The 24258-nt window shown below is 45.1% G+C and overlaps 1 protein-coding gene and 1 long non-coding RNA gene across 2 annotated transcripts in view; one reads left to right on the top strand and one right to left on the bottom strand.

Moving 5' to 3' along the window:
• The window catches only part of LOC146649589 (uncharacterized), a 272903-nt gene that overhangs the window by 105610 nt on the left and 143035 nt on the right, over positions 1-24258 (top strand). The window lies entirely within an intron of this gene.
• On the bottom strand, positions 14251-23430 carry LOC146649595 (uncharacterized). The gene is made up of 6 exons (XM_085387522.1): positions 23343-23430; positions 15862-15973; positions 15458-15546; positions 15185-15345; positions 14844-15021; positions 14251-14462 (listed from the first exon to the last, which is right to left on the bottom strand). The coding sequence occupies exons 1-6, from the start codon at positions 23428-23430 to the stop codon at positions 14326-14328; spliced, it is 765 nt and encodes a 254-aa protein (XP_085243648.1). The 3' UTR covers positions 14251-14325.

The following is a 24258-nucleotide window of genomic DNA, read 5'->3' as shown; positions in this document are numbered from 1 at the left end:
TCTCCAACACCCTGGAGAACAACGGGGAGAGTTTAGAGGCTCTCCAAGATTACATTGACCAGTGCTTCCAGGATCTCGTGATGAAGAAGGCCCAGAGTGCAGCTTCCCCGGCCAAATCTGAGACGCCGTCGTCGAAAAGACTACGCCCGGCAGATTCCCCCGGCTCAACATCGCCAGCTGGCAAAGATATTGTCGACATACTGGAGTCAATTGACAAACGATTGTCCAGTTTCGATGCAAGGCTGTCCTTGGTGGAGATTCTTCACCGGAAATTTAAATCCTTGCGAGAATCCCTGGAGTTCAGCCAGCAGCAGGTGGAAACGCTCGCTGCTGAAAATGCCACGCTAAGGGAGTCGGTGAAATCTCTCACAGACAATGTTACTCAGCTAAATAGAGAAAATAAAAAAATAAAAGAAACAGTTATTGATCTACAAGCTCATAGCATGCGTGATAATCTGGTATTTTCTGGTATTCCAGAAGCCGCTGGAGAGGACGCGGAGACTACAGTAAAAAGCTTCATCAAAACCCACCTGAAGCTGCCAGAGGACACGGTGAAGAACATCGTCTTTGATAGGGCACATCGCTTCGGCCCCATGCGGGCTGCGACCAGGAGACCACGTCCTATTGTGGCCAAATTCGGCCACTTCAAACAAAAGGAACATGTGAAAAGCCGCGGCAGGGAATTATAAGGAACGGACTTAAGCGTGAACGACCAGTTCCCCAAAGAGATCTTGGAACGACGCAGGGTCCTCTTCCCAATCCGACGCGGCTTCATCCAGAAGGGCTCCCGCGCTGTCATCGCTGTGGACCGGCTGTACGTGGACGGACAGCTCCACCGCGACCCCAACATCACTCCGTGGCTGTATTAACTTCATACCAGATAAGAATCAGCTACACCCTTTCACTATCCACTCACACTAACTTGCATTAACATCTGTTTAACTTATCGGTATCAAATCGCATCTTAAGTGTGATTTCCATACTACTCATGGTGTTAGAGACCATACTAACACCATGTTTTTGAAATTAAAAATATTGAAGTTTATGGATCTTATAAAATACAAAACGGCAAAAATTATGTATAAAGCTAGATATAATATGTTACCAGGAAATATACAGAGGATGTTCTATGACAGAGAAGGAGACTATGAACTAAGGGGTAAGTTAAATCTGAAGATCCTTAAAGCACGGTCAAATGTTAAAACTTTTTGTGTAACTATTTATGGAGTAAAACTGTGGAATAGCTTTACTGCAGAATTACAGCAATGCTCAGGAATTGGCAAGTTCATAAAGACACTTCGAAAATTACTTTTGGAAGGATATGATATTGAAAAAAACAATCACCCATTGTATGTATAAATATGTCAACTCGTATTGAAATTATAAATATCGTGCCAGCCTTGTTGATATAAGTTTCTTGTGTATTGTGTGGAATATGTGATGAGGAGAATTAGGTAAATATGTGGGATTAATAAGATGTTGAGCAGGGGTAGGAGTTAATAAGTATGTGTATACTTCTTCCTACTCCTTTTCAGACCAAACAATTGTTATTTCATGTTAGACGAATGTGTTTTATTTTATTATATTTCTTTTTTGCTTGTCTGTACAAATACGTGTGTGTGTATATCTACACATATATTCGTATCCGTAAACGAAAGTACATGTAGACGAGTACATATTGTTTTTTTTGTTTTTTGGTTGTTTGTTTTATTATGTCTGAAATAAATAAAGATACAATACAATACAATACATTTCATAGCAGAATTAACACCGCCATTCTCCGTCAGTGATTTAATTGGAATGTTTCCGGGTTTTTATTCTTCTCGTTTTTTTTTTCTCTTTTTCCCCCTCTTGTTTTTATGCTGCTCACCCTTGTCCTTGGTTCCTTTCTTTATTTCTTTCACTGCTTCAATCACCTGCTTCCACACTCATCCACAAACAACATCCTTTATTTCGACACATACGCACCGCACAATCACGCACAGTCATGCGCTCAACGGCAGCACATTTACATCAGTCAGACAACGCACACAATCGTATAGGATACACACACTTAAGCCAAGCCTACTCATATTAGTAAGTATGCACACACATAGTCAGACTCAGGGAGCATCTCACCACACATTTTTTCTCTCTCTCCTTCTCTTTATTTATGAACAAGTGATGTATTCTCTCCACCTGTCTAAGGCATACACAGCATACATCCCTAGTTATACACAAACATCTATGGGTACACTGAGGTTCATTACATGGAATATAAATGGAGCTGGCTCCAGAGACAAGAGGTTAAAAATATTTAACCAACTCAAAAAACTACAGGCAGATGTTGTCCTTTTACAAGAGATCCACAGACCTCTTATGCTGGGCAGACACTGTGCGATTTTTTCAGTCGCGCGATTCAGCTCCTGCTCAAACTGTACGGTTGACTCGCAGGGGTTAGAAGTTCATAGGTCACGATGCAGGGTCTCACACTATACGGCCCAATGCTCTGATGCGACCTGAGTGCTCACACTGTGCGTACATAAAATGAAGGTTATAACAGAAATTCTGTCGCTCGCTCTCCCTCTCTGTCTTTCACTCACACAGACACGCACACCACCACCATCAACTTTGCTAAATTGCTAATGAAAAACATTGATCAGGCAGCTGTGATTGAGCAGCAATGTAAATCCAACTATTTTCACGGTTGTTGTGGTCGTGATAATTTTGTGAGGCCACATCAAAAAGGCTCGGATGAGCTTTCCAAAGTTCTACAAGTTGTGCCTCCATCGCTTGTGTCCAGATCACACGCTGCAGTGCCGTGCTGTGCCGTCTTTTTCGCTGACATTTGTGTTTGCGCATGCGCAGTGTGAGAAACTGCAGTGACACCCTCACGACCAAGCGATTGATGATCGGGAGCTGGTCGTGAGGTGTTAATCGCTTCTCATTACCCCACGTATACTACACGATACACGACGCACGATGAAGGCCAAAATCGGGCCGATCGCCAAAACGGTCGCACGACTCAAAAATCGGCTCAAAATGGGGCCAAAAATTGCACAGTGTAAGCCCAGCATTAGAGGTTCGAATGAACTTAAAACACCTGAGTTTCCTAATGTGTTCTCAGCTTGTTATAATTCTAGACAAAGGGGAGTAGCAATTTTAATACATAAAAATATTAATTTCACAGTACTCGATACAGTCATAGATCCAGAGGGCAGATTCTTAATCATTAAACTATCTATACTTGATAAAAAGCTATGTATTGCAAGTGTATATGGTCCAAATGTTGATGATCCCTCATTCTTTCACGGTTTTTTCAGTGCACTCTCTGAACACTTAGATGGCACACTTGTTCTTGGAGGCGACCTCAACCTTGGACTAAATGAAGAAATGGATAGGCTCAATACAGCAGGAACTCAGCGTAATTGGCAGTCCACAAATATAATCAAACAGTATATTAGCGACTTTGGTCTTTGCAATGCATGGCGCTCCCTTCACCCCACCAGTAAGGAATATACTTTTTTCTCACATGTCCATCACTCCTACTCTCGTCTAGATTATTTTGTGGTCAGCAGCTCACTGCTGAGCGACATTTCAGACACTGAGATTCACCCTATAGCTGTCAGCGATCATGGTCCTGTATCTTTAACACTAATGCACAAGAATAATACTACACCAAGTAAAAACTGGAGATTTAATACATCACTACTTAAAGATGAAGACTTTATTAAATATTTTTAAAAAGAGTGGACTTCATATTTAGACTATAATGACACTCCCAGAACATCAGCTTCTGTTCTATGGGAAGCAGGGAAAGCTGTGATGAGAGGTAAAATAATTTCTTTCTCATCACATAAAAAGAAAAAAGAAAACAAAAATATTCAGGAATTAGAAAAAACCATCAAATCACTAGAAGAAGCCTACGCGTCCCACCAAGATCAGGAAACATTGAACAAAATACGCAAAGCAAAACTAGAATTAAATGAGATAATTAATTAAAAAAACAAAATTCTTAGTACAAAGACTACGCTTACAAAATTATGAACATGGTAATAAATCCGGTCAATTTCAACCAATCAGCTAAAAATAAATAAAGAAAAAACAACTATATGTGCTGTTCAAGATCCATCTGGGAACACAATATATGAACCGAAACAAATAAACAACATTTTCAGGGATTTCTATAAAACGTTGTATTCACCACAAATAAACCCATCTAAAAAGGAAATTGATCAGTTTTTGGACAACATAACTCTTCCAAAATTATTAGACACTCAAGCAATAGCAATGGCACTGGATTCACCACTAACACCAGGTGAACTCCAGGAAGCCCTGATAAGTATGCCCAATAATAAGGCTCCAGGTCCAGACGGCTTTCCTGCAGAATTCTACAAAGAATTCTGGACGATTCTAGCACCAGTTTTCTACAGAACGGTGTTGGAAATCAAAGAAAAGGGCAGACTTCCATCAAATATGAATTCTGCAAACATTAATCTCCTGCTAAAACCAGGCAAAGACCCTGTATATCCCTCAAGCTATCGTCCAATATCCCTTATAAATGTAGACCTTAAAATAATCTGCAAAGCTCTCTCAAAGAGACTGGAGAAAATAACCCCCTTCTTAATTCATCCTGACCAAACTGGTTTCATAAAAGGTAAGCACTCATCAACAAATACACGTAGATTACTTAATTTGATAGACTACTTGTTATAATCTCAGGATAAAAATGCTCGGAAACTCAAGTGCCAGTTTTAGGACGTTTACTGACCACTTTTAGAAACAACCACAGCTAGTCGCACACATACAGGAAACTGTCCCACACATAACATTCCGGCAGGGAGAACCCTGAAAAACCTCTGAAGGTTCCGGGGTTCAACGCCCCCAAACATACATTAACAACAACACTGTCTATAACACTTCCCCCCCCCCCCCCTTAAGCAAAAACCCACAACATAGCAATTATGCATAAGTACGAAAAGAGAGGGAGAATTCAACACCACATTATTTTAACAATTCAGTCTATCAGGGGGCTTGTGCTGCCTCTTTGACCTTCTCAGTCCTGCTGCTGGGTTCTCTAGGCTAGGAGCCTGCTGAGCTCCTGTGGCCGGGTTCGGCTCAGGTGACTTAGATTGCTCCACCAGCCCTTCTGGTGATACTGAAGAACCAATCCCGATCTCAGGGGTTGCTGACACGACTTCCCCTTCGGGTGAACCACTCTGAGGCCCCACAATGTCCACAGCCCTGTCTCCACCATGTGCGTGCGAACCACTCTGAGCCCTCTTCTCAGCTCCATCTGTGCGGGCTCTCACATGATCCTTGTGCCTGCGAACTTGTCTGCCATCCAACAACTCCACCACAAAAGATACTGGCCCTGAACTGTGGTGAATGACGCCAGGCAGCCACCGTGAGCCACCCGTAAAGTTTTTGATATACACACAGTCTCCTTGCTTGAAAACACAGCCTCTGGCATGTAGATCATGTCTCACCTTCTGCCCACCTTGTGACTGGGTGACTCTGGCTCCCACATCTGGGCGAAGAAGGTCCAGATGAGATCTGGGCTTCCTCCCCATCAGCAACTCCGCTGGGGACAAGCTTGTGGTTGTATGAGGCGTGTTGCGATACTGAAGTAGGAAACGGCAGAGCCTCTTTTCTATGGAAAGACCTGGCATTTTTTTTAGACCGTCTTTCAGTGTCTCCACGGCGCGCTCCGCTAAGCCATTGGAGGCAGAGTGGTAGGGTGCTGTGCGGATATGTCGGATCCCATTTATCTCCATAAATTCTTGGAAGACCCCACTTGTGAACGTGGGCCCATTGTCCGTGACCACTGCCTCTGGTAATCCATGTGTTGCAAAGATTCTCCGGAGTGTGTCTGTGACGACTGGGGCTGTGATGGTCGGCATTATGTGGGCATCCAGCCATTTTGAATGCACATCCACCAACACCAGGAACATGTGGCCCAAAAAGGGGCCGGCAAAATCTAGATGAAGCCTGGACCATGGACGGCCAGGCCACTCCCATGGGTGGAGTGGGGCAGGTGGTGGTATTTTTTGGTTTGACTGACATTGAGAACAGGCTTTTACCTTGTCTTCCAAGGCACTGTCCATTCCCGGCCACCACACGAATGACCTTGCCAGACTTTTCATCCGAGAAATCCCTGGATGAGCCTCATGCAACACTTCAATGATCTGTGACCGACCTGGAGGCGGAACAATGACTCGGGAACCCCACAGGATGCAGCCATCTTGAACACTGAGCTCCTGCTGACGCTTGGCATACGGTTTGAGCTGATCTTGCTCCACTGTTGCTGGCCAGCCCTGCAACAGCCACTGTTTAACCCGAGATAACTCTGGATCCCGTTCAGTCAATGCTTTGATGTTTTTAGCACAGACCGGAGAGTTCGCCAACTTGTCCAGCAAAAACACAGTTTCTGGGGGCAAGTTCGACTGGTCGGGGACCTCCGGGAGGGGGAGGCGGCTGAAAGCATCTGCATTCGCATTTTCAGGTCCCGCCTTATAAACAATGCGATACTGGTATGCCGACAGTGTTAATGCCCAGCGCTGAACCCGGGCTGAAGCCATGGGTGGGATGCCTTTTGCTTCACTAAAGAGACTCAGGAGGGGCTTATGGTCTGTAACAATAGTAAATGGGCGGCCATACAGGTACTGATGAAATCGTTTCACAGCAAAAACTATTGCTAAGCCTTCCTTCTCAAGCTGTGAATAGCCCTTTTCTGCTGCTGTGAGCGTGCGTGACGCATATCCGACCGGTTTCTCTTCCCCCTCTTCCATGCGATGGGAAAGAACAGCTCCTATGCCATACGGGGAGGCATCACTGGACAGGACCACCTCCTTCTCCGGATCAAAATGCACCAGGAGTGGTGCCGATTGTAACAGTTCTTTTACCTGTCTGAAGGCCTTCTCCTGTGCTTGGGACCACCTCCACTGATTGTCTTTGTGCAGCAGCCCATACAGGGGAGCAAGCATGCTGGAGAGGTCAAAAACTTCCCATAATAGTTCACTAAGCCCAAGAATGATCTTAGTTCAGCTACATTCTTTGGACTCGGGGCTTCTTTTACTGCCCTCACTTTCTCTTCCAGTGGGGACAGGCCCTGTGCAGAGATGCGATGACCCAGGTATGTCACACTAGGGGCTTGGAAAACACACTTACTGCGCTTCAAACGCAACCCAGCTTCTGAGAGCTTCTTCAACACCTGCTCAAGGTTACGCAGATGCTCCTCTTCTGTTTTACCTGTAACTAAAATGTCATCCAAGTAAACAGCAACACCAGGAATGTTTTGCAGAAGATTGTCCATGGTGCACTGAAAGATAGCCGGACTGGATGCAACGCCAAACACCAGGCGGTTGTACTTGAACAGCCCCTTGTGTGTGTTTATTGTCACATATTTTTTTGATTCCTCATCCAGCAGCAACTGCTGGTAAGCATGACTCATATCCAACTTTGTGAATGTCCGACCACCCGCCAGTGTGGCAAACAGGTCATCCACTCGAGGCAGAGGGTAGGCGTCGAGCTGAGAGGCTTGGTTCACTGTCAGTTTGTAATCACCGCATATACGCACCCCTCCATCCTCTTTCAACACTGGTACGATCGGGGCTGCCCAGTCCGAGAACTCTATTGGCTCAATGACCCCTATCTGTTGTAGTCTCTCCAACTCTGCTTCCACCTTGGCCTTCATGGCGTATGGTACAGTGCGTGGTTTGAAAGAGCGTGGCCGGGCAAAAGGGTCCACACACAGCTTCACAGTGGTGCCCCGGAGAGTGCCCAATTCATTCTTGAACACATCTGCATACTTTCCCAGTAACCTCTGCTATTACCGTTACATACCTGATTTCCCTCCAGTTCAGGCGGATTTTCTGCAGAAGGTCACGACCCAGCAGACTAGGCCCCTCCCCTTTCACCACCAGCAGTGTTGCTGCAGCTTCTTGACCCTGATATGCTGCATGCACCTCTATAGCACCAAGCAGGGGAATGCATTCACCTGTGTACTGTCTAAGGCTTATCTCAGTCGCTTGGAGGGCTGGTGCCCCGCCCGAGTGCCACAAGCTGTGGTAGGTGGCTTGGCTGATCACCGAAGCTGAAGCCCCTGTATCCACCTCCATTTGTAGCTCCTTCCCATTTACCTGGATAGTGGCATAGATGGGCTCCACACAGCACTTATTAAAGCCAACCAGATTAAACATGTTGAAAACACACTCATCCTCTTCAGGCGCCATGCCCTGCAGGTGATGCGTGTTTAGTTTGTTTTTTGTCTTCCATTCCGTCTTTGATTTCTCCTTAGCGCCCCTGCATTTCTTGGCTAAGTGCCCCTTTTTCTTGCAGTTATGGCAGGTACTGTCTTTGAAAACACAGTCCTTGGCAAAGTGTGCCCCCCCACACCGGTAACACTCCAAAAGCTCCCTCGGTTTGCCCCTCACACTTCGAGATACATGATGCACCTCGGTTGAGTGCATATTGTTGTTAGCTTTCCGAATGTCTTTAGTGTTATTAGCTGCCGTTTCTATTGCCTGAGCAATTTCCAAAGCTTTCTTAAAGTCCAGTGTGGGCTCCCCCAACAACCGACGCTGCATGCCATCATCATTTATACCACACACCAACCTGTCGCGGAGCATGTCATCCAGCACGCCTCCAAACTCACAGTGCTCTGATAGCTGTCTCAGCTCCGTCACATACGCAGCCACCGAAACTCCCGGCTTGCGTGAATGAGTGTGGAATTTGAACCGCTGAACAATCATGGAGGGTTTCGGGCAGTGATGATTTTGCACCAACGTCACCAGTTCTTTGAAACTGAAGTCCCCGGGTTTCCGAGGCGTCGTCAGGTTACGTATCAACTTGTAGGTCCTCGCTCCACACGCACTGAGAAGAACTGACCTTTTTTTTTCTTCGTCCGAAATGTCGTTTGCCAAGAATCAGAATCAGAATACTTTATTCATCCCGAGGGAAATTAGGGTTACAGCAGGCAGCATGCTAATGGCGCATGCGCACTTACAAAGGAACCTTCTGACCAACTTTACACAAACGTCACATTGGGCAGACATGTCAGAAAGGTAGGCTGATAGGAAAAAACAACGAAAATACACTACATATGGTAAGAGGAGGAGAAAAAAAACTCCACTCAGACTGAGCACCGAGTGGGAGAACAGTTTGATAACAGAAAAAACACCTCAGCACAAAAGCACATGACTATCAATAAACCATAGAAACACAAGACAAGCAACAGGGGCGGGTAAAGGGTAAGAGAGAGCCGGTGTAGACAGCGCATCCGGTCCTGCAGCATCTGTGTTGGTCCAGTTGACTGCTATCTTCCCCGGTAGGGCATAAGCATCGAAGGCGTTGGAAAGGGAGGGGGGATGAGTGAGTGCTTATCAGTGTAAGTGTGTGTGTGTGCGTGTCCATAGTTTAGCTGAGACAGTGTCCTTCGGCCTATCAGGCTAAGTAAACAGTCCTCCAGCCAATCCAGGTGTCCTTGCATGGGATGGGAAGAATAGCCGTAACACAGTCATTATCAGGGAGTGATTGTTCGGCTCCAGCCTTGGGCCTGCAGCTGGCGCCGTGATGGGGATCCGCAATGTTTATGTTGGTTTTGTTAATTTCCATGCGAGCAGCCCAGGAGAATTTTTCAGGCTGCTCTCTAACACTCCAACACTGGCCTCTCGATCTCCCGTTGGAGAGTCGCGAGCCTCCCCATGATGGTATCAAACTTCTGTTCCATGGTGTTATCGTTCTTTTGATTCTGAGACCTCACAACTGCAGTGATCCGTTCCGCGATGTTTTCCAACTGTCGCTCAAGGGTCTCATTTTGAGCAGGCCTCTCTCTGATGTTTCCCCTCATACGCTCAATGGTGTTGTTTTGAGCCTTCACAGCAGCTGCAAGCGTCTCCAAGGTGTTGACCATTTTACGTTCTTTGTGAGAGGTTGTGCCTCGTTCCATTTCGATTCCAGCAGGCAGCCTTGGGGGGGTTTGAACAGCCGGTTCCGCTCTCTTATTTCTCCGATAAACCAGGGCTAAGCCAACTCCGATCAGCATGAACCCTGTTATCATGGTTCCGAATAGATAGATATCTTCAGTGTCCTCGATCGACAGTCCCGTCAGGCACATGATCCTCCAGTTCTGCCACCCGTCCATCGTGTATCCGGCAGGGAAAGTCCCTCCAGGGCACTCAGGCTCTCCCGAGCCCAGATTTCTCGTTGAGAAAAGGGTGTCAATAGCATTCAGAGACCAGTGTTCAAGCCTCTCGACATATTCAATCCAGTCGCAGTCTCCCTTGGCGAACTCCGTGAGCGATCCGATCGTAGCCATAGATGCGAAGCGGTAGTCCGACTGCAAAATCCGTAGCAAAAACTCAAAACTGCAGCTTTTATCCTCGTCGCCAAAAAGGTGTTATAACCTCAGGATAAAAATGCTCGGAAACTCAAGTGCCAGTTTTAGGAAGTTTACTGACCACTTTTAGAAACAACCACAGCTAGTCGCACACATACAGGAAACTGTCCCACACATAACATTCCGGCAGGGAGAACCCTGAAAAACCTCTGAAGGTTCCGGGGTTCAATGCCCCCAAACATACATTAACAACAACACTGTCTATAACACTACTCATACAGTAAAAACCTAGAAACTACAATATTCTCTTTAGATGCAGAAAAAGGATTTGACAGAGTTAACTGGAAATTTCTATTTGCAACTTTACACAAATTTGGTTTTGGATTCTCTTTCATTAACTGGTTAAAAATATTATATAATTCCCCAACAGCTTGTGTCAGAACACATGACCAGACATCCTCCAGCTTCTGTCTCCTGAGGGGCACCAGGCAGGGATGCCCACTCTCCCCTTCACTGTTTGCAATTTTTATTGAACCACTAGCAGCAGCAATTAGACAGAATTCAGTAATTAAGGGCATAACATGCAAGAATGTGGAACATAAAATCAGCCTTTATGCGGATGATGTGTTACTCTTTCTCCAAAATTCACAAACCAATATATCTGTGGTGATTGAATTGATAAACTCTTTTGCAAGAATATCAGATTACTCAATTAACTGGTCAAAATCTACAGTCCTTCCAATTAATTGCTCCTTCCATAATTCCTCTTCTACACCACTGCAATCGGGAAATATAAAATATTTAGGTATTAATGTTTCTCCCAAGCTTGCAGATCGAACTAAATTAAACCATATCCCACTTTTAAAGAAGGTAGAAGGCGATCTGGCTGGGTGGAAATGTCTACCCATATCACTCATGGGAAGGGTTGCCGCTATAAAAATGATGGTCTTACCAAAAATAAATTATTTATTCTCAATGATCCCAACTAAACCACCACAAGATTGGTTCAGATCTCTAGATTCATGTATGTCCAAATTCCTTGGAAAAAAAACCCCCCACGTATAAGCTTAAAAACACTACAAAAGACCAAGGATAAAGGAGGATTAGAACTACCTAACTTTCAGCACTACTTCTTAGCCAACAGGCTTCAGTTTATCTCAGGATGGCTAAAACATACCCTCTTAGATGAACCTTGGCTAGATATAGAACAAGCACTTTGCAATAATCTAGAGATTTCAGATCTACCATTTATCAGCTCAAACATCCAACGACATAAATGCTTTAAAAGCATCAACATCAGCTCTTCTCTGACAGCATGGTGGGAGTTTCTAAAATTGACGGAGTCTTCATTAATCCCATGCAAACGTACACCTATCTGGAACAACCCTGACATATTACAAAACAATAATATGATAAACTTTTCAGATTGGAGTGGTAAAGGAATCAAATATTTAGAACATATAGTAGAAGGAACAGAATTTATTTCATTTGACGGACTAGTTACACAATATGGGATCAACAAGAAAAGATTTTTAGAATATCAACAAATTAAATCCATAGTAAAAAAGAAATTTAAACCGGGTCAAGTTGAACTACAAACACCACCAAGTGTGGTTCAATTTCTTACTCTTAAAACCCCCAAATTACTATCCAAAATATACAGAATGCTTTCTAAAACAGATGAATCAATATCACTTCCTATTGCAAAATGGGAAGCGGATTTATCAGTTAACTTAGACCTAAACCTCTGGTCTCAGATTTGCTTAAAAACCTTTCATCTAATTAGAAATCCCAGTCTTCAATTAATTCAATACAAAATACTACATAGAGTGCACTATACAGGTCATCGGATGTTCAAGATGGGCTTTACGTCTACCAACAACTGCTCACACTGTCAAACTAATTCACCAGACAATTATATCCACGCTCTTTGGTTCTGTCCACCAGTTCAGAAGTTTTGGCGCGAGATATGTGAAGACTTATCAAAGTGTCTGAAATGTAACATTCCAACTTCTCCTTTAGTGTGTTTGTTGGGCAGCTTAGATAATGTCACTACAGATAAGAATATAGCCCATATGGTTTTCACTGCCCTATGCATAGCCAAGAAAACAGTCCTCGTGAACTGGAAAAATAAAAATAATCTTAATTCTAACCAATATAGAAATTATCTATTAGATTACATTAGTCTCGATACAGCCTCTGCCACCACATCAGATCAATTGCTCTGGGCTCCTTTGATTAGCTCCATCACCTAGTGGGGATGAGGGGTCATAGTTTGGTCCCACCTTCGCTGTTGTGATTGGTGTGGGGGTAGGGACAGGCTTAGGGCGTCGGGGCATCTTCCTTGGGGGGCTCAACCCGGGGTAGCGGTCATGGCCCATTAGGGGCTCTGTTGGCTCTTAGGTGACGGTTTCCTCGTGGCTGCGTGCAGCGGGGCTAGGGGAGGGTCTGTGCTGACGGACGTGGGTTACTGACCTGGTAGCCTGGCTGCCCCTGGGTGGGTCCGGGACGGGCGTGAGGTTCTGGGGGTGCTCCGTCTCTGGACTGGGGCCCTGGCTGGGCCTCAGGGGCTTGGGTCCTGGTTGGTATGTTGCTGGGGTTGTGGGCAGGTGGGTGTATGGGGGTGCCGCCACTGCATCGAGCCACCTGGTGGGGGGGGGGGGGGGTTGTTACACCTTGCATGAGCTCTCCTCTCTTCAGGAACTCACTCTGCAGGAGGGGGAGATACAGGAGAGGTGGAGGAAGATCTCAGCCTGGGCATCTATTGTCTTGTGTAGTCTGGAAGATGAGTGGATGACGAGGTGGGTGCAGTTTTCTCTATGGTGGGGTCGGGTGGGCTGTCCCGGGCTCTGTGGGGCCGGCCGGCGCTGCCTTTCTGGGCCCCGGTCCGGATGGGCCTGGGCCCCCTTTCCCTGGCGGGGAACCCCTCGGGTTGTGGAGTATGGGGGTGCCTACTGGGGTCAGCGGGGGAGCTGGCCCCAGGGAGGGGTCACTTGCCCCTCCCTTCCTTTCCTCCCCATCTCCAGCTGCCTCCCTCTTCCCGCTCCACCACAATCACCCACACATGCAGGGCCTTGGGGTAAAGGTGTGTCACCAGGGTGCAGGGAGGCATCCCCCCTTCTGTCCCCTTCTGGCTTCTTGTGCCTCAATTTTATCTCACAACTTAGACATTCACATTACTCACACTCTCATAACACATACATATAGGATCTTGGGGGTGGGCACGGTACACGGACTCCAAAAGACCATCAGGGTGTACACCACACCCCTGGCGTCGTTGCCCACCTCTCAATTTTAAATACACGTAGACATTGAGGGCTATCAGGAGGGGTGCTTACCTGCTGCTCTCTGGCAGGTAGCTCCATGCCCTCCTGGGTTTTAAATGTACCTTAGAACACATCCCAGATAGCAAGGAAACATTGAAACACTGTTGAGTCAATATCAGGCTGTGTCATTGAATCAACGTTGAAGTGTGACGTTGACCTAACGTCACTCTTGCACCCTTTTTTAACGTTGAAACAACGTCAGGTTTTGATGTTGAATCAATGTTGAAACCTGACATTGATTCAACGTTGTATTTTCTAATACTGTTGACATTGAAACAATGTCAGATTCTGATATTGAAACACTGTTGAGCTATAGTGTTGATTTTCCACCTCTTTCGCACAGTTGCTTTTTATTAAAACAACAGTTAAATCATGACTGGAAATCTACCTTTCTTTATAGGTATTTTAACCAATACTAAACTACTGCATGTTTCCATCAATACTTAAACCACCTAAACACATAATTGTACTTATTCCTTAAATTGGACACCCTTTATAAAAAAAAAAACCAAATGTCTCACAATGTATCATGTCAATATTAATATCCTAAAATAAGAAAGCATTGCATGTGATGTAACAGAGAAAAAAAAAAGGTCAATAGTCATGTTTCGTTTGCTAAATACTTTATTAAAAGACAGTTTCCTATTTACATTTATATGTTTCACAGAAGTTTGTAATTTTTTACTCTGGGATGGGGATGCATGATGTGCGTCCTGCACCACCCAAACGATCTGGGGCGTATCGGAGCCATTTCTGCACTGCTTGCGCAAAGACAAACTCGGACATAGAGTTTGCCCCTAACTGCTGCGTCAGGCCATCTAGGACAAAAATACACACACACACACACACAAACAAAAAAAGTGAATTAGAGCACGTGAATAAGCTCTTGTTAACTGTCTTCAGCGGGGAGAAAGTATGTAAACTCCTAGGCTGATAAACATGAAAGTCACCAGGCGTAAATCTGCAAACTGCCGCATTTGATTCCCAAAGAGCTATGAGCGGAAAAAGTGATAAGTCTTAGCATGGTGTGCCGTGTATCCTTTAAAACAAAATAAACATGGGGTCCTCAGGCTGTACAAACTACAACCCGAGGACTAAACAAGCCAAAGACCAAAGACTCCATCTCCAGATTAACCGGACATGAAAGTCTTGTTATTAAGAAAGACAAAGTAATATAGCAAAAAAACAGTAAAACTTACCAAATATGCATTTGCAGAGCGCTGTATCTTTAAATGCCATTTTTTGCTTTGTCTGGTCCTTGGTTTTTTTCCCTGCCCAGTTTAGTACCGAGGCCAGCTCGTTTGTAATGGCATAAGCCATTACACGGCGGACTCGCACCTCCAGTGTGGTCCTTCCAATCAAGGCAAAGCGTCTCACCTATAGACACATTTTAAGAGATGGAATTAGCGTGTCTCATGTCTTAAATGTGTATGCAAGTGCTTGTGTGTTTAATCAACAAGCCGTTGTTATGTATTTAAATCACATCTGACAGCTATTACACTTTATAGTTACAAAGTGTATATAACCTTTATATACTTACCATTGCCTTATTTGCCTCTTGTGATTGAAGAGCTGGCTCTGCATTGTTTAGCTCCTCAATGTTGTGCAAGGGCAAATCCAGAGGCAGTACCCCAGCATCTACCGATTCATTGCGGATGGCTCTGACCTCCTCACGGAGTTCATTAACAGCTCTCGTCAGGTCTGACAGAAAAAGATAAATTTTTTTAAGTATTTAAGAATACAGACAACTTGTCAAAAGTTTCCTTGTGTCACACACAGATATGTACAAAGACACTAGACAGTATTTTATTACCTGGTATTTTCACTCGAGGGGCCTGGGGAAACCATTTCTTTGTGGGCTGCTCATCCTCTGAGTCACTATATGTGTACAGGGGATTTGGTCTAAAGAAAAAAAGTTGAAAACGGTCATAAGTAATTACAAATGTGCTTTTGGAACATTTTTTCCTAAAGTTACAGTTTAATTTATAACAACACACACAGGAAACGGAGATGTGCAAGAAGGTACAGTATACAAGGAATTTTTGAAGTGCACAAGTGTACACGGCTTTGCATTTATAAAAAGTTTACAAGCTTCCACTTTTTGGACTATATTATGTGGTGATATTGCAGTATGCAAGCACCACAGATATGTACAAAAGACAAGATCATAAATTCTTAGCAATCAAAGATATGTTTGTGAAATAAAAAAAGTTTTACTTGTGCTTTCTTTTATGACTGGTCTGAGTTTCAGCTTCGAACTGAAGGTCAGACGTATCACAGTGTTCACTTAGATATTTCTGAAGACTGCGTTCTGCTTTGTGAAATGTGTCTGGAAGTACAAACACAATGTATGGCCAGACATAAATTAGGACATGAAAAACTTGTTATTGTTACATTTATACAACACCAATCCAGATGATACCCACCATGGCTTATTAGAAGTCAGACTGGTGCATAGGTGAGCCATGTTGAACCAGGATGAACTCTCCTCTTTACTGCATCGTGGATCCTGAATGTGTCTCACGGAGGATATGGAGGCCATGACAATTTCTCCCCATTTATCCATGAACTAGGGACTATTTCTGTACCACCAGTGCTGAACAATGCACCAGTCTTTCATTTTTATCTTTTTTTTAATTTGGAGTCCTTTTTTGCCCTGTCTAGGATAAACAGGAAACAGATAATTACAATATATTTCATAGTCACTACAAAACTTGATCTATTGATTGAACTAAATAATAAATAATAGCTTAAAATGTATATAGGCAACAATTACAAGCAAACCCGTATATGTAAGCATTTAAACACTGAAGATAATAACATTAACAGTATTTTGTCTAAGTCTGCCATTGTAGGAATTCATGGCACCGAGACAAAAACTTGGCGCACAGTGTGGCGTCAAAATAGGCGCACACCTTTGACGCTGCGTTTTCTCCGTCTTCCTCGTCCACACGTAAATGCTAAACGCAGTTTACGTGTGGACAAAAGGTGCAAACGCAAGTTAGGTGAGCGTGCAGCGTAAAGTTTGAATTGAGTGCGAATCGAAGCGGGTGCTCTCCAATCATTAAAAGTAACAAAGTCATTGAACACATTTATACAGTTACCTTTACGTTTATCAATCATATATCACAGATTTAAAATTTTTTGTAGTACTATGCTAAAAAGCAACTACAGAGCGAAAGTCTGGGTCAAGCGCCGAGGCGACGGCAAGAACAAAGGAACCCTCGAAGCGTTAAAGCTAGCTTTGTAAGGAAATATAACGGAAAAGTATGAAAATGTTTTCTTTGTTGATAGACTTTGTTTGCAGTGCAATTTATTTGTTGCCGGATTGTAAGAAGAGAAAGACACAATTTCGGGCTCCCACATTTTATCTGAAACTTTACATTAACAAGTTTGTTTTGGTTTTTTTTACTGTTATTCAAATGCAACCGTGGAAATAACGAATAGAACAAAAGTCATTCATTCTTACCTTATACTAATCGTGGTGCAGGCCAGTGCAGTGCATGAACTTATACCTTCTCCGGTCAATTCCGCTGAGAGTAAATCTAATGTCCCGCTCTACTGTACAAGACAATGGTTACCTGGAGGGATGTACCAATGTGATAGGGGTGCTGCGGAATAGTCCAAGTGGTAGCAGCTTTAATTTCCCGCTCAACCATAAATCGATGGTTTTTCAACGTGATTGTTGTCACCTTGTCAACTATACATAGATCAACAATCAACGATGACAGAACAACAGTGAATCAATGTTATTTCAATGTCAGTGTCAGGTTTCATCAGTATTTCAATGTTGTTTCAACATTGGTTTTGTGTTGACATTTCAATCCTGACGATTCTGATGGTTCAGATGAAAAATCAACATCTGTTCAATGTCTCCTTGCTATCTGGGATATGCATCAACACTACATATGAGCAGGCGGAGGGAGGTTTTGGAGTCTTCTCACACCCCCGTTCTCTGCGACCTGCTGGAGCGGGGGGCCGGGAGGAGGAGTTGGCCGTTCGACTGGGGTCTGGAGTGTGGGGCCTCCCTGCTGCTGCGGAGTCGGGGTACCTAGACCCGGTTCTTAGAGTACGCTTGGGGAGTGTGATTGTGTGTACAGTGTCTCTCTATGTCTGTCTCCACGTTGGTTGAGTGTTGAGTAATTGCATATGAGAGCATGAGGGTGGGAATGGATGTTTGTATCTGTGTGTGCCTGTATGTCTGTGTCTATATGTCAGGTTGGGTATCAGATGCCACCTCTCTGGGGACATCTCAGGCCCTCTAAGGTATGGAGGCCTATCTCCCCCCACCACTTCCCCTGCCAGTGGCATACGCCCTCAGACATCGGTGCGTTGGTGGTTCTTTGTGTCCGGGGGCGCCCAGGTACACACCGGCTCACTCCTTGGTGGCTGCTTATCGGGGCCTGGAGCCTGGGGCTCGCTCGGGCCACTTCGGGGGTGGGGTGCCCTCGGCCTGGGGCTCGGTCACTCTGGCGCAGCTGGCTGCCGGCGGAGCTCACGGGCACGTCACTGCAACCTCCCCTGGCTTCTGCTCCGCGGCTGCTGAGTGACCCTTCATCTGGGACTCTCCTCAGCTCCTTCTGGGACAGTGGCGTGGCTGCCCCTCTGTTGGTCTTCCTTGGTCTCTTGTGTTCTGGGGGCCTCTGGATGTCTGGAGTCTTGATCTCCTCCATACCTGCTTCATGCCCTGGAGGACGGGGCTGTGGCTCCCCACACCCTCTAGCAGATCATTACATGAAGGAACCTTTTAAAAACAAACGTGTCCATGCTCACAGGTGTACACACGGGTGCTCACACACACAAACTACACCCTTTTTGGCTCCTACCTCAAAGCACACTGTGCGCTGTCGATCTTACGTGCTGCACAATAATGTTTAATATTTAGTATTTACTGTTATATTCCCATATATCATCGTGATGTTGTTTATTGTATTGCTCTCGTTTTCTTCTGCTTGTTTTCTTTTTTCTTTCTCAACAGGTGATCCAGGTGATTGATATATGTATTTTTTTTTTGTCTGCTTATTTAGTTGGTTTTTGGTTTTTTTGCCCTTTATCCCTGTCCCTCTTCTCCACTGTTTTTTCCCCCTCTTCCTTTCTCCCTTTTCTTTTCCTCATTCAAGTCTGTCCCGTATCTAGCAAGTGAAAATAAAAAATAAATAAATAAAATAAACAATAAAAGGTGAATCAAATAGACCATTACGGCAAGGCTGGGATGGTCAATTTGGTAAAGTAAATCCGTTGGGCATCTTTCCTCGCCTTTAGACAATAATTCTGATGGCAATCAGAATCAGAATCAGACTACTTTATTGATCCCTGGGGGAAATTATTTTTTTGTTACAGTGCTCCATTATAAACCAACATAAACCAACATTAACAAGACAGGCAATACGCTAACTAAGAATAGTACAACATATACATATATATATATACATAAGTCACTCATTAATAAATAGCTGGAAAAGAAACATGTTTAGTTGTTGCGGTAACCAGTGTGTTAAGTGGATGCGTTGTAAAGGGAGATGGCCACAGGCAGGAATGATTTCCTGTGTCATTCAGTGGTGCTTTTCGGTAATCTCAGTCTCTCACTGAACGTGCTCCTGTGACTGACCAGCATGTCATGGAGTGGGTGGGAGGTGTTATCCAACATTGTCTTTATCTTGGACATCATCTGCCTCTCCGACACCACCTTGAGGGAGTCCAGCTCCATCCCCACAACATTACTGGCCTTACGGATCAGTTTATTGAGTCTGTTGGCATCTGCGACCCTCAGCCTGCTCCCCCAGCATGCAACAGCATAGAGGATTGCACTGGCCACAACAGACTCATAGAAAATCCTGAGCATTTTCTGGCAGATGTTGAAGGACCTCAGTCGCCTCAAAAAATAGAGATGACTCTGGCCCTTCCTGTAAAGTGCTGTGGTGTTTTTAGCCCAGTCCAGTTTATTGTCAATGTGTACTCCAAGGTATTTATAGTCCTCCACAATGTCAACACTGACCCCCTGGATTGAAACAGGGGTCAAGTGTTTCCTGGTCTTCCTGAAGTCCACGATCAGTTCCTTAGTCTTTGCCACATTGAGCTGCAGATGATTCTGCTCACACCACGTGACAAAGGAGTCGACCACTGCCCGGTACTCTGTCTCATCATCCCTGCTGATGCATCCAACCACCGCAGAGTCATCAGAAAACTTCTGAAGATGGCAGGACTCTGTGCAGTGGCTGAAGTCTGTGGTGTAGAGGGTGAAGAGGAAGGGGGAGAGGACAGTCCACTGTGGGAGACGTACATATTGTGGTCTTCCTGTCAGGTAATCAACAATCCAGGACACCAGAGAAGCATCCACCTGCATCGCTGCTAACTTATCACCCAGGAGGGTCGGCCTGATGGTATTGAAAGCACTAGAAAAGTCAAAAAACATGACCCTCACAGTGCTCACCGGTTGGTCCAGATGGGTGTAGACACGATTGATCAGGTAGATGATGGCGTCCTCAGTTCCGAGACGAGGCTGATAAGCGAACTGAAGGGGATCCAGATGTGGTCTTACTATGGGTCGCAGCTGGTCCAGGATGAGCCTTTCCAGGGTCTTCATGATGTGGGAGGTCAGTGCCATGGGCCTGTAATCCTGGGGGCCACTGGGACGTGGCGTCTTTGGTACAGGGACGAGGCATGATGTCTTCCACATCACTGGGACCCTCTGCAGACTCAGACTCAGCATAAACAGTTTATGAAAGACTCCACACAGCTGGGGGGCACAGGTCTTGAGGACGAGGGGACTCACTCCGTCTGGTCCAGCAGACTTGCCTGAGTGAAGTCTCCTCATTTGCATCTCAACCTGGTATTGAGTGAAGGTGATGGGTGGGGGAGGGGTGTCAGGAATCTCACAGGAGGCAACAGCGCCATGTGAAGAGAGAGGCTGGCACAGTGGTGTGGCTCTGGATTCCAGGCTGACTACAGGTGAGGTTGTGGGGGTGTGAGCAGACACTGTGGTGTCGAATCTATTGAAAAACAGATTCAACTCGTTAGCTCTATTTTCACCTCCCTCAGCTCCCCTGCTGTTGGTTGGCCTGAATCCAGTGATGGTCTTCATGCCCCTCCACACCTCTCTCATGCTGTTCTGCTGGAGTTTCCACTCCAGCTTCCTCCTGTAATTGTCCTTAGCCTCTGTGATCTTGTCCTTTAGTAACACCTGGACCTTCCTCACCTCCTCTTTATTGCCCACTCTGAAAGCCCTCTTCTTGTTGTTGAGGAGGGCTTTGATGTCCTTAGTCACCCACGGCTTGTTATTTGGGTAACAATGAACAGTCTGAGCTGGAACAATGGAGTCGGTGCAGAAAGTTATGTAATCTGTGATACACTCAGTAAGCCCATTGATGTCCTCGGCGTGAGGCTCACAGAGTGTTTCCCAGTTGGTCACCTCGAAACAGCCCTGTAGTTCCGCTATTGCCTCCTCTGACCACCTCCTAACAGTCCTCGTGGTCACAGGTTCCCTCCTCACAATTGGCACATAGCGGGGGGTGAGGTGAATCAGGTTATGATCTGACAGTAAGTGGGGGGAGGGAGGAGGAGCTGTATGCATCCTTGACATTAGCATACAGTAGGTCTAGAATTTTTTCTCCCCTGGTGGGACAGTCCACATATTGTCTGAATGTTGGTAGTGTATTGTCCAGTGATACATGGTTGAAGTCACCCGAGATCACAATAAAGGCACTCGGGTGCTGAGTCTGTAACCGGGCTATGGCAGAGTGGATAGTGTCACATGCAGCTGTGGGGTTAGCAGAGGGAGGAACATAAACAGCCACCAAGATGACGTGAGAGAATTCCCTGGGTAAATAATACGGCCTGAGTCCAACAGCAGTTCAGTGTCCGGGCAACAAATCCTTTCTTTGATTGTTATGTTGGCAGGGTTACACCACCGGTTGTTAACTAAAACAGCAAGCCCACCTCCTTTCCGCTTACCGCTAGCGATGCTGTCCCTGTCCGCCCGAACAGTGTGGAAGCCTTCCACGGAAGCATTCTCATTGGGAATGTCCTGGTGCATCCATGATTCGGTGCTGAGAGCTCGTCGATTTTATTCGATAACGATCGCACATTTCCCATTACGATAGACGGCAGACACGGTTTATACCTCCTCGCTTCGAACCTCTGCTGTCTCACCGTCTCCTTCTTTCTTCTCTTCTGTCCTTGACCTCTGCATCCCCGATGTGTTTTCCTCCAAATTTCAGCTGGTACTTCTGCGGGCCTGGCCAGCGAGCCGGCCGGCATCAGGGCGATCAGCTGATCTCTGGAGTAAACAGTCCGTGAGTGTAGGAGATGTGCCGCAGTCCCGCTCCTTGATAAAAGTAACAGTTCCACGGCCACCAGAAGAACAAAAACTCTCTCAATCCACATGATTGAGTAAAAGATAAACGGATGAAAATACAAGTCAGAAAAAAAGCATACGTAAGAAAAAAGAGCTAAACTAAGAGAAAAAGCAGGAACAGGCTGCACGCTGGTTGGCGCATGCGCACATTGTTCGAAAAGAACCAAACGGGACAGGCAAAAAAAAAAAAAAAGGAAATGTGTTTTATATAAGCAGTTATCCTTAAACCACAAAACAGCAAGCATAATCAATATTAATCTATAAGGATATCAGATAGTTTAGTTGTGAATAACATACTTATTGTGGAAACTAATAGTTTTGCTGATGTGTTAACACTTGATAACACGCTGATGTGTCACTTGTTTTCCTTTCAGCTTGTTCTGGGTGTCCTTGGCCCCTCAGTAAAATATTTATGGATTATATAAATATCAAGCACACCATAGTTTGTCTTCCCGCTGTTGGATCCATCAGAGGCAGCATACAAATTTACGCCGCCGCATACACATCGGTAAATTACGTCTCCCAGCAGGCCGAGCAGCCAGGGTGCACATGTAGGCTTAATTACAGAGAGAACCCTTGGAAGAAACTAATCCTTCCCTATTTTGGAGAGCTTTGAGCTCCAGAGGAGGCTTCTTGACTCATCAGCCTGTAAATCAGCACTTCGTTGGCGCGGGCTCCACTTCCTACCCCTACGGCAGGCCTCGCACTCTCTGAATCACTGTGAACCCAGAGGACTGGAGCTGCAGGGAGGCCAGGTATATTTGCTTATCTTGCACTGTTGGACATGCTGGAATCTGTGCAAAGAGTTTTAGATGGATACTCTGAGTTTTTTGAAATTCAGAACTGTACAAACTTCCAGTCCCACTCGGACAGTGAAGACGCCGACTGGGGGATTTTTCTCTCCGTGCGCGTAACATGTGGCCTCTCAGACTGTTTGAAGTCTTTTCCTTAACATTTAGAGCTGACAGAGATGATTACTTACAACATGAAGAACACTAATCAGAGAGACATTTCCCTTTTTTGTTTTAAGTTAGTGGAAAGAATAAAAACCGACTGTTGGCCTTGTTCCCGTAGCAGGAATTAATTCAGCAGATGGGATTTGGACAGTAAATATGTGCAGCCATGAAAGGATTACTGAAGCTCTGAAGAGACTGTAAACATTTACTGCTTGAAGGTTAATCAACTGACAGCAGAGAGACACAAAACCCTACAAAAACACAAACTTTTCCAACACAATCAGGCCTTTCTTCCCTCCATCAGCAGTGAAAACAAACTCACTGCAGCTTCACCTGAGCAGGTAATAATCACCTTTGATTCATTCATTTCAGTTTCCATGAAGACACACCTTGAATCAGACTCTGCATGTAATTGCTGAGCTGTTGGGTGAGGTCTTTGATGTTGGGGGGAGCATTTGTTTCGCTGATCGTCGTCATTGTTGGGCGCTGAGCTGCCGAGCGCGACATAATAACAGGGAGGCCGACACATCCTGCAGGCAGCGCTCACTGTTTATGATGTTTAAGGCAATTAGAGCTCATCATCCAATCAGACTGCAGTCAGTGAAAGCATTGTTCAGGTGGTGTTTGATGGATTTCAGCACAGGTAATGTACTGAAATCTGTTTACAGTGCAGAACCGCCAAAGACTGCTGATGACTCCTGAGGGACGAGTTACGGGAAACTGTAAGCAGTGATTTAGATTTTTATTCAGGCTAACCTTATTAACCATTTCCAGGTTCTACATAAACTCTTCTCAGTAGAGACAAATGCCATCATACGACAGGAAGAAATGATGATGGCAATAAAATGCAAATGATGACTTAATTTAGTCAAGGGAAAGAGCTATCTAAAAAGTAATTGCCTCCTAATTACTGGTTGTGCCACGCTTGGCAGCAAGAACAAGCATTTGTGATAACTGAGAGTCTTTAACATCACTGTGGAGTAGTTTTGGTCCACTTTTCTTTGCAGAATTCAGTGACATTGGAAGGTTTTCTCATGCCAAAGCACTTGATTTAAGTCCAGATTTGGGCTAGGCCACTCCAAAACCTTTATTTTGTTTGTATCATCCATTCAGAGGTGGGTTGCTGGTGTGTTTTAGATCATTGTCCAGCAAGTATCATTACATCACTGAGCATCATTACAGCAAGTCATCAAAGCAACAAAGCAACCTGAGACCATCACACTACCACCATGTTTGACTATTGGTACAACATTTCTTTTAATGAAATGATGCACTAGTTTTAAGTCCAATGTAACAGGACACAAA

This window comes from Rhamphochromis longiceps, linkage group LG17, assembly GCF_057381845.1.
Source record: "Rhamphochromis longiceps isolate RC_006_pf linkage group LG17, R_longiceps_female_GT1.1, whole genome shotgun sequence".
NCBI lineage: Eukaryota > Metazoa > Chordata > Actinopteri > Cichliformes > Cichlidae > Rhamphochromis > Rhamphochromis longiceps.
The sequence above is the reverse complement of the archived record's forward strand: the minus strand, read 5'-3'. Positions and strand labels throughout refer to the sequence as shown.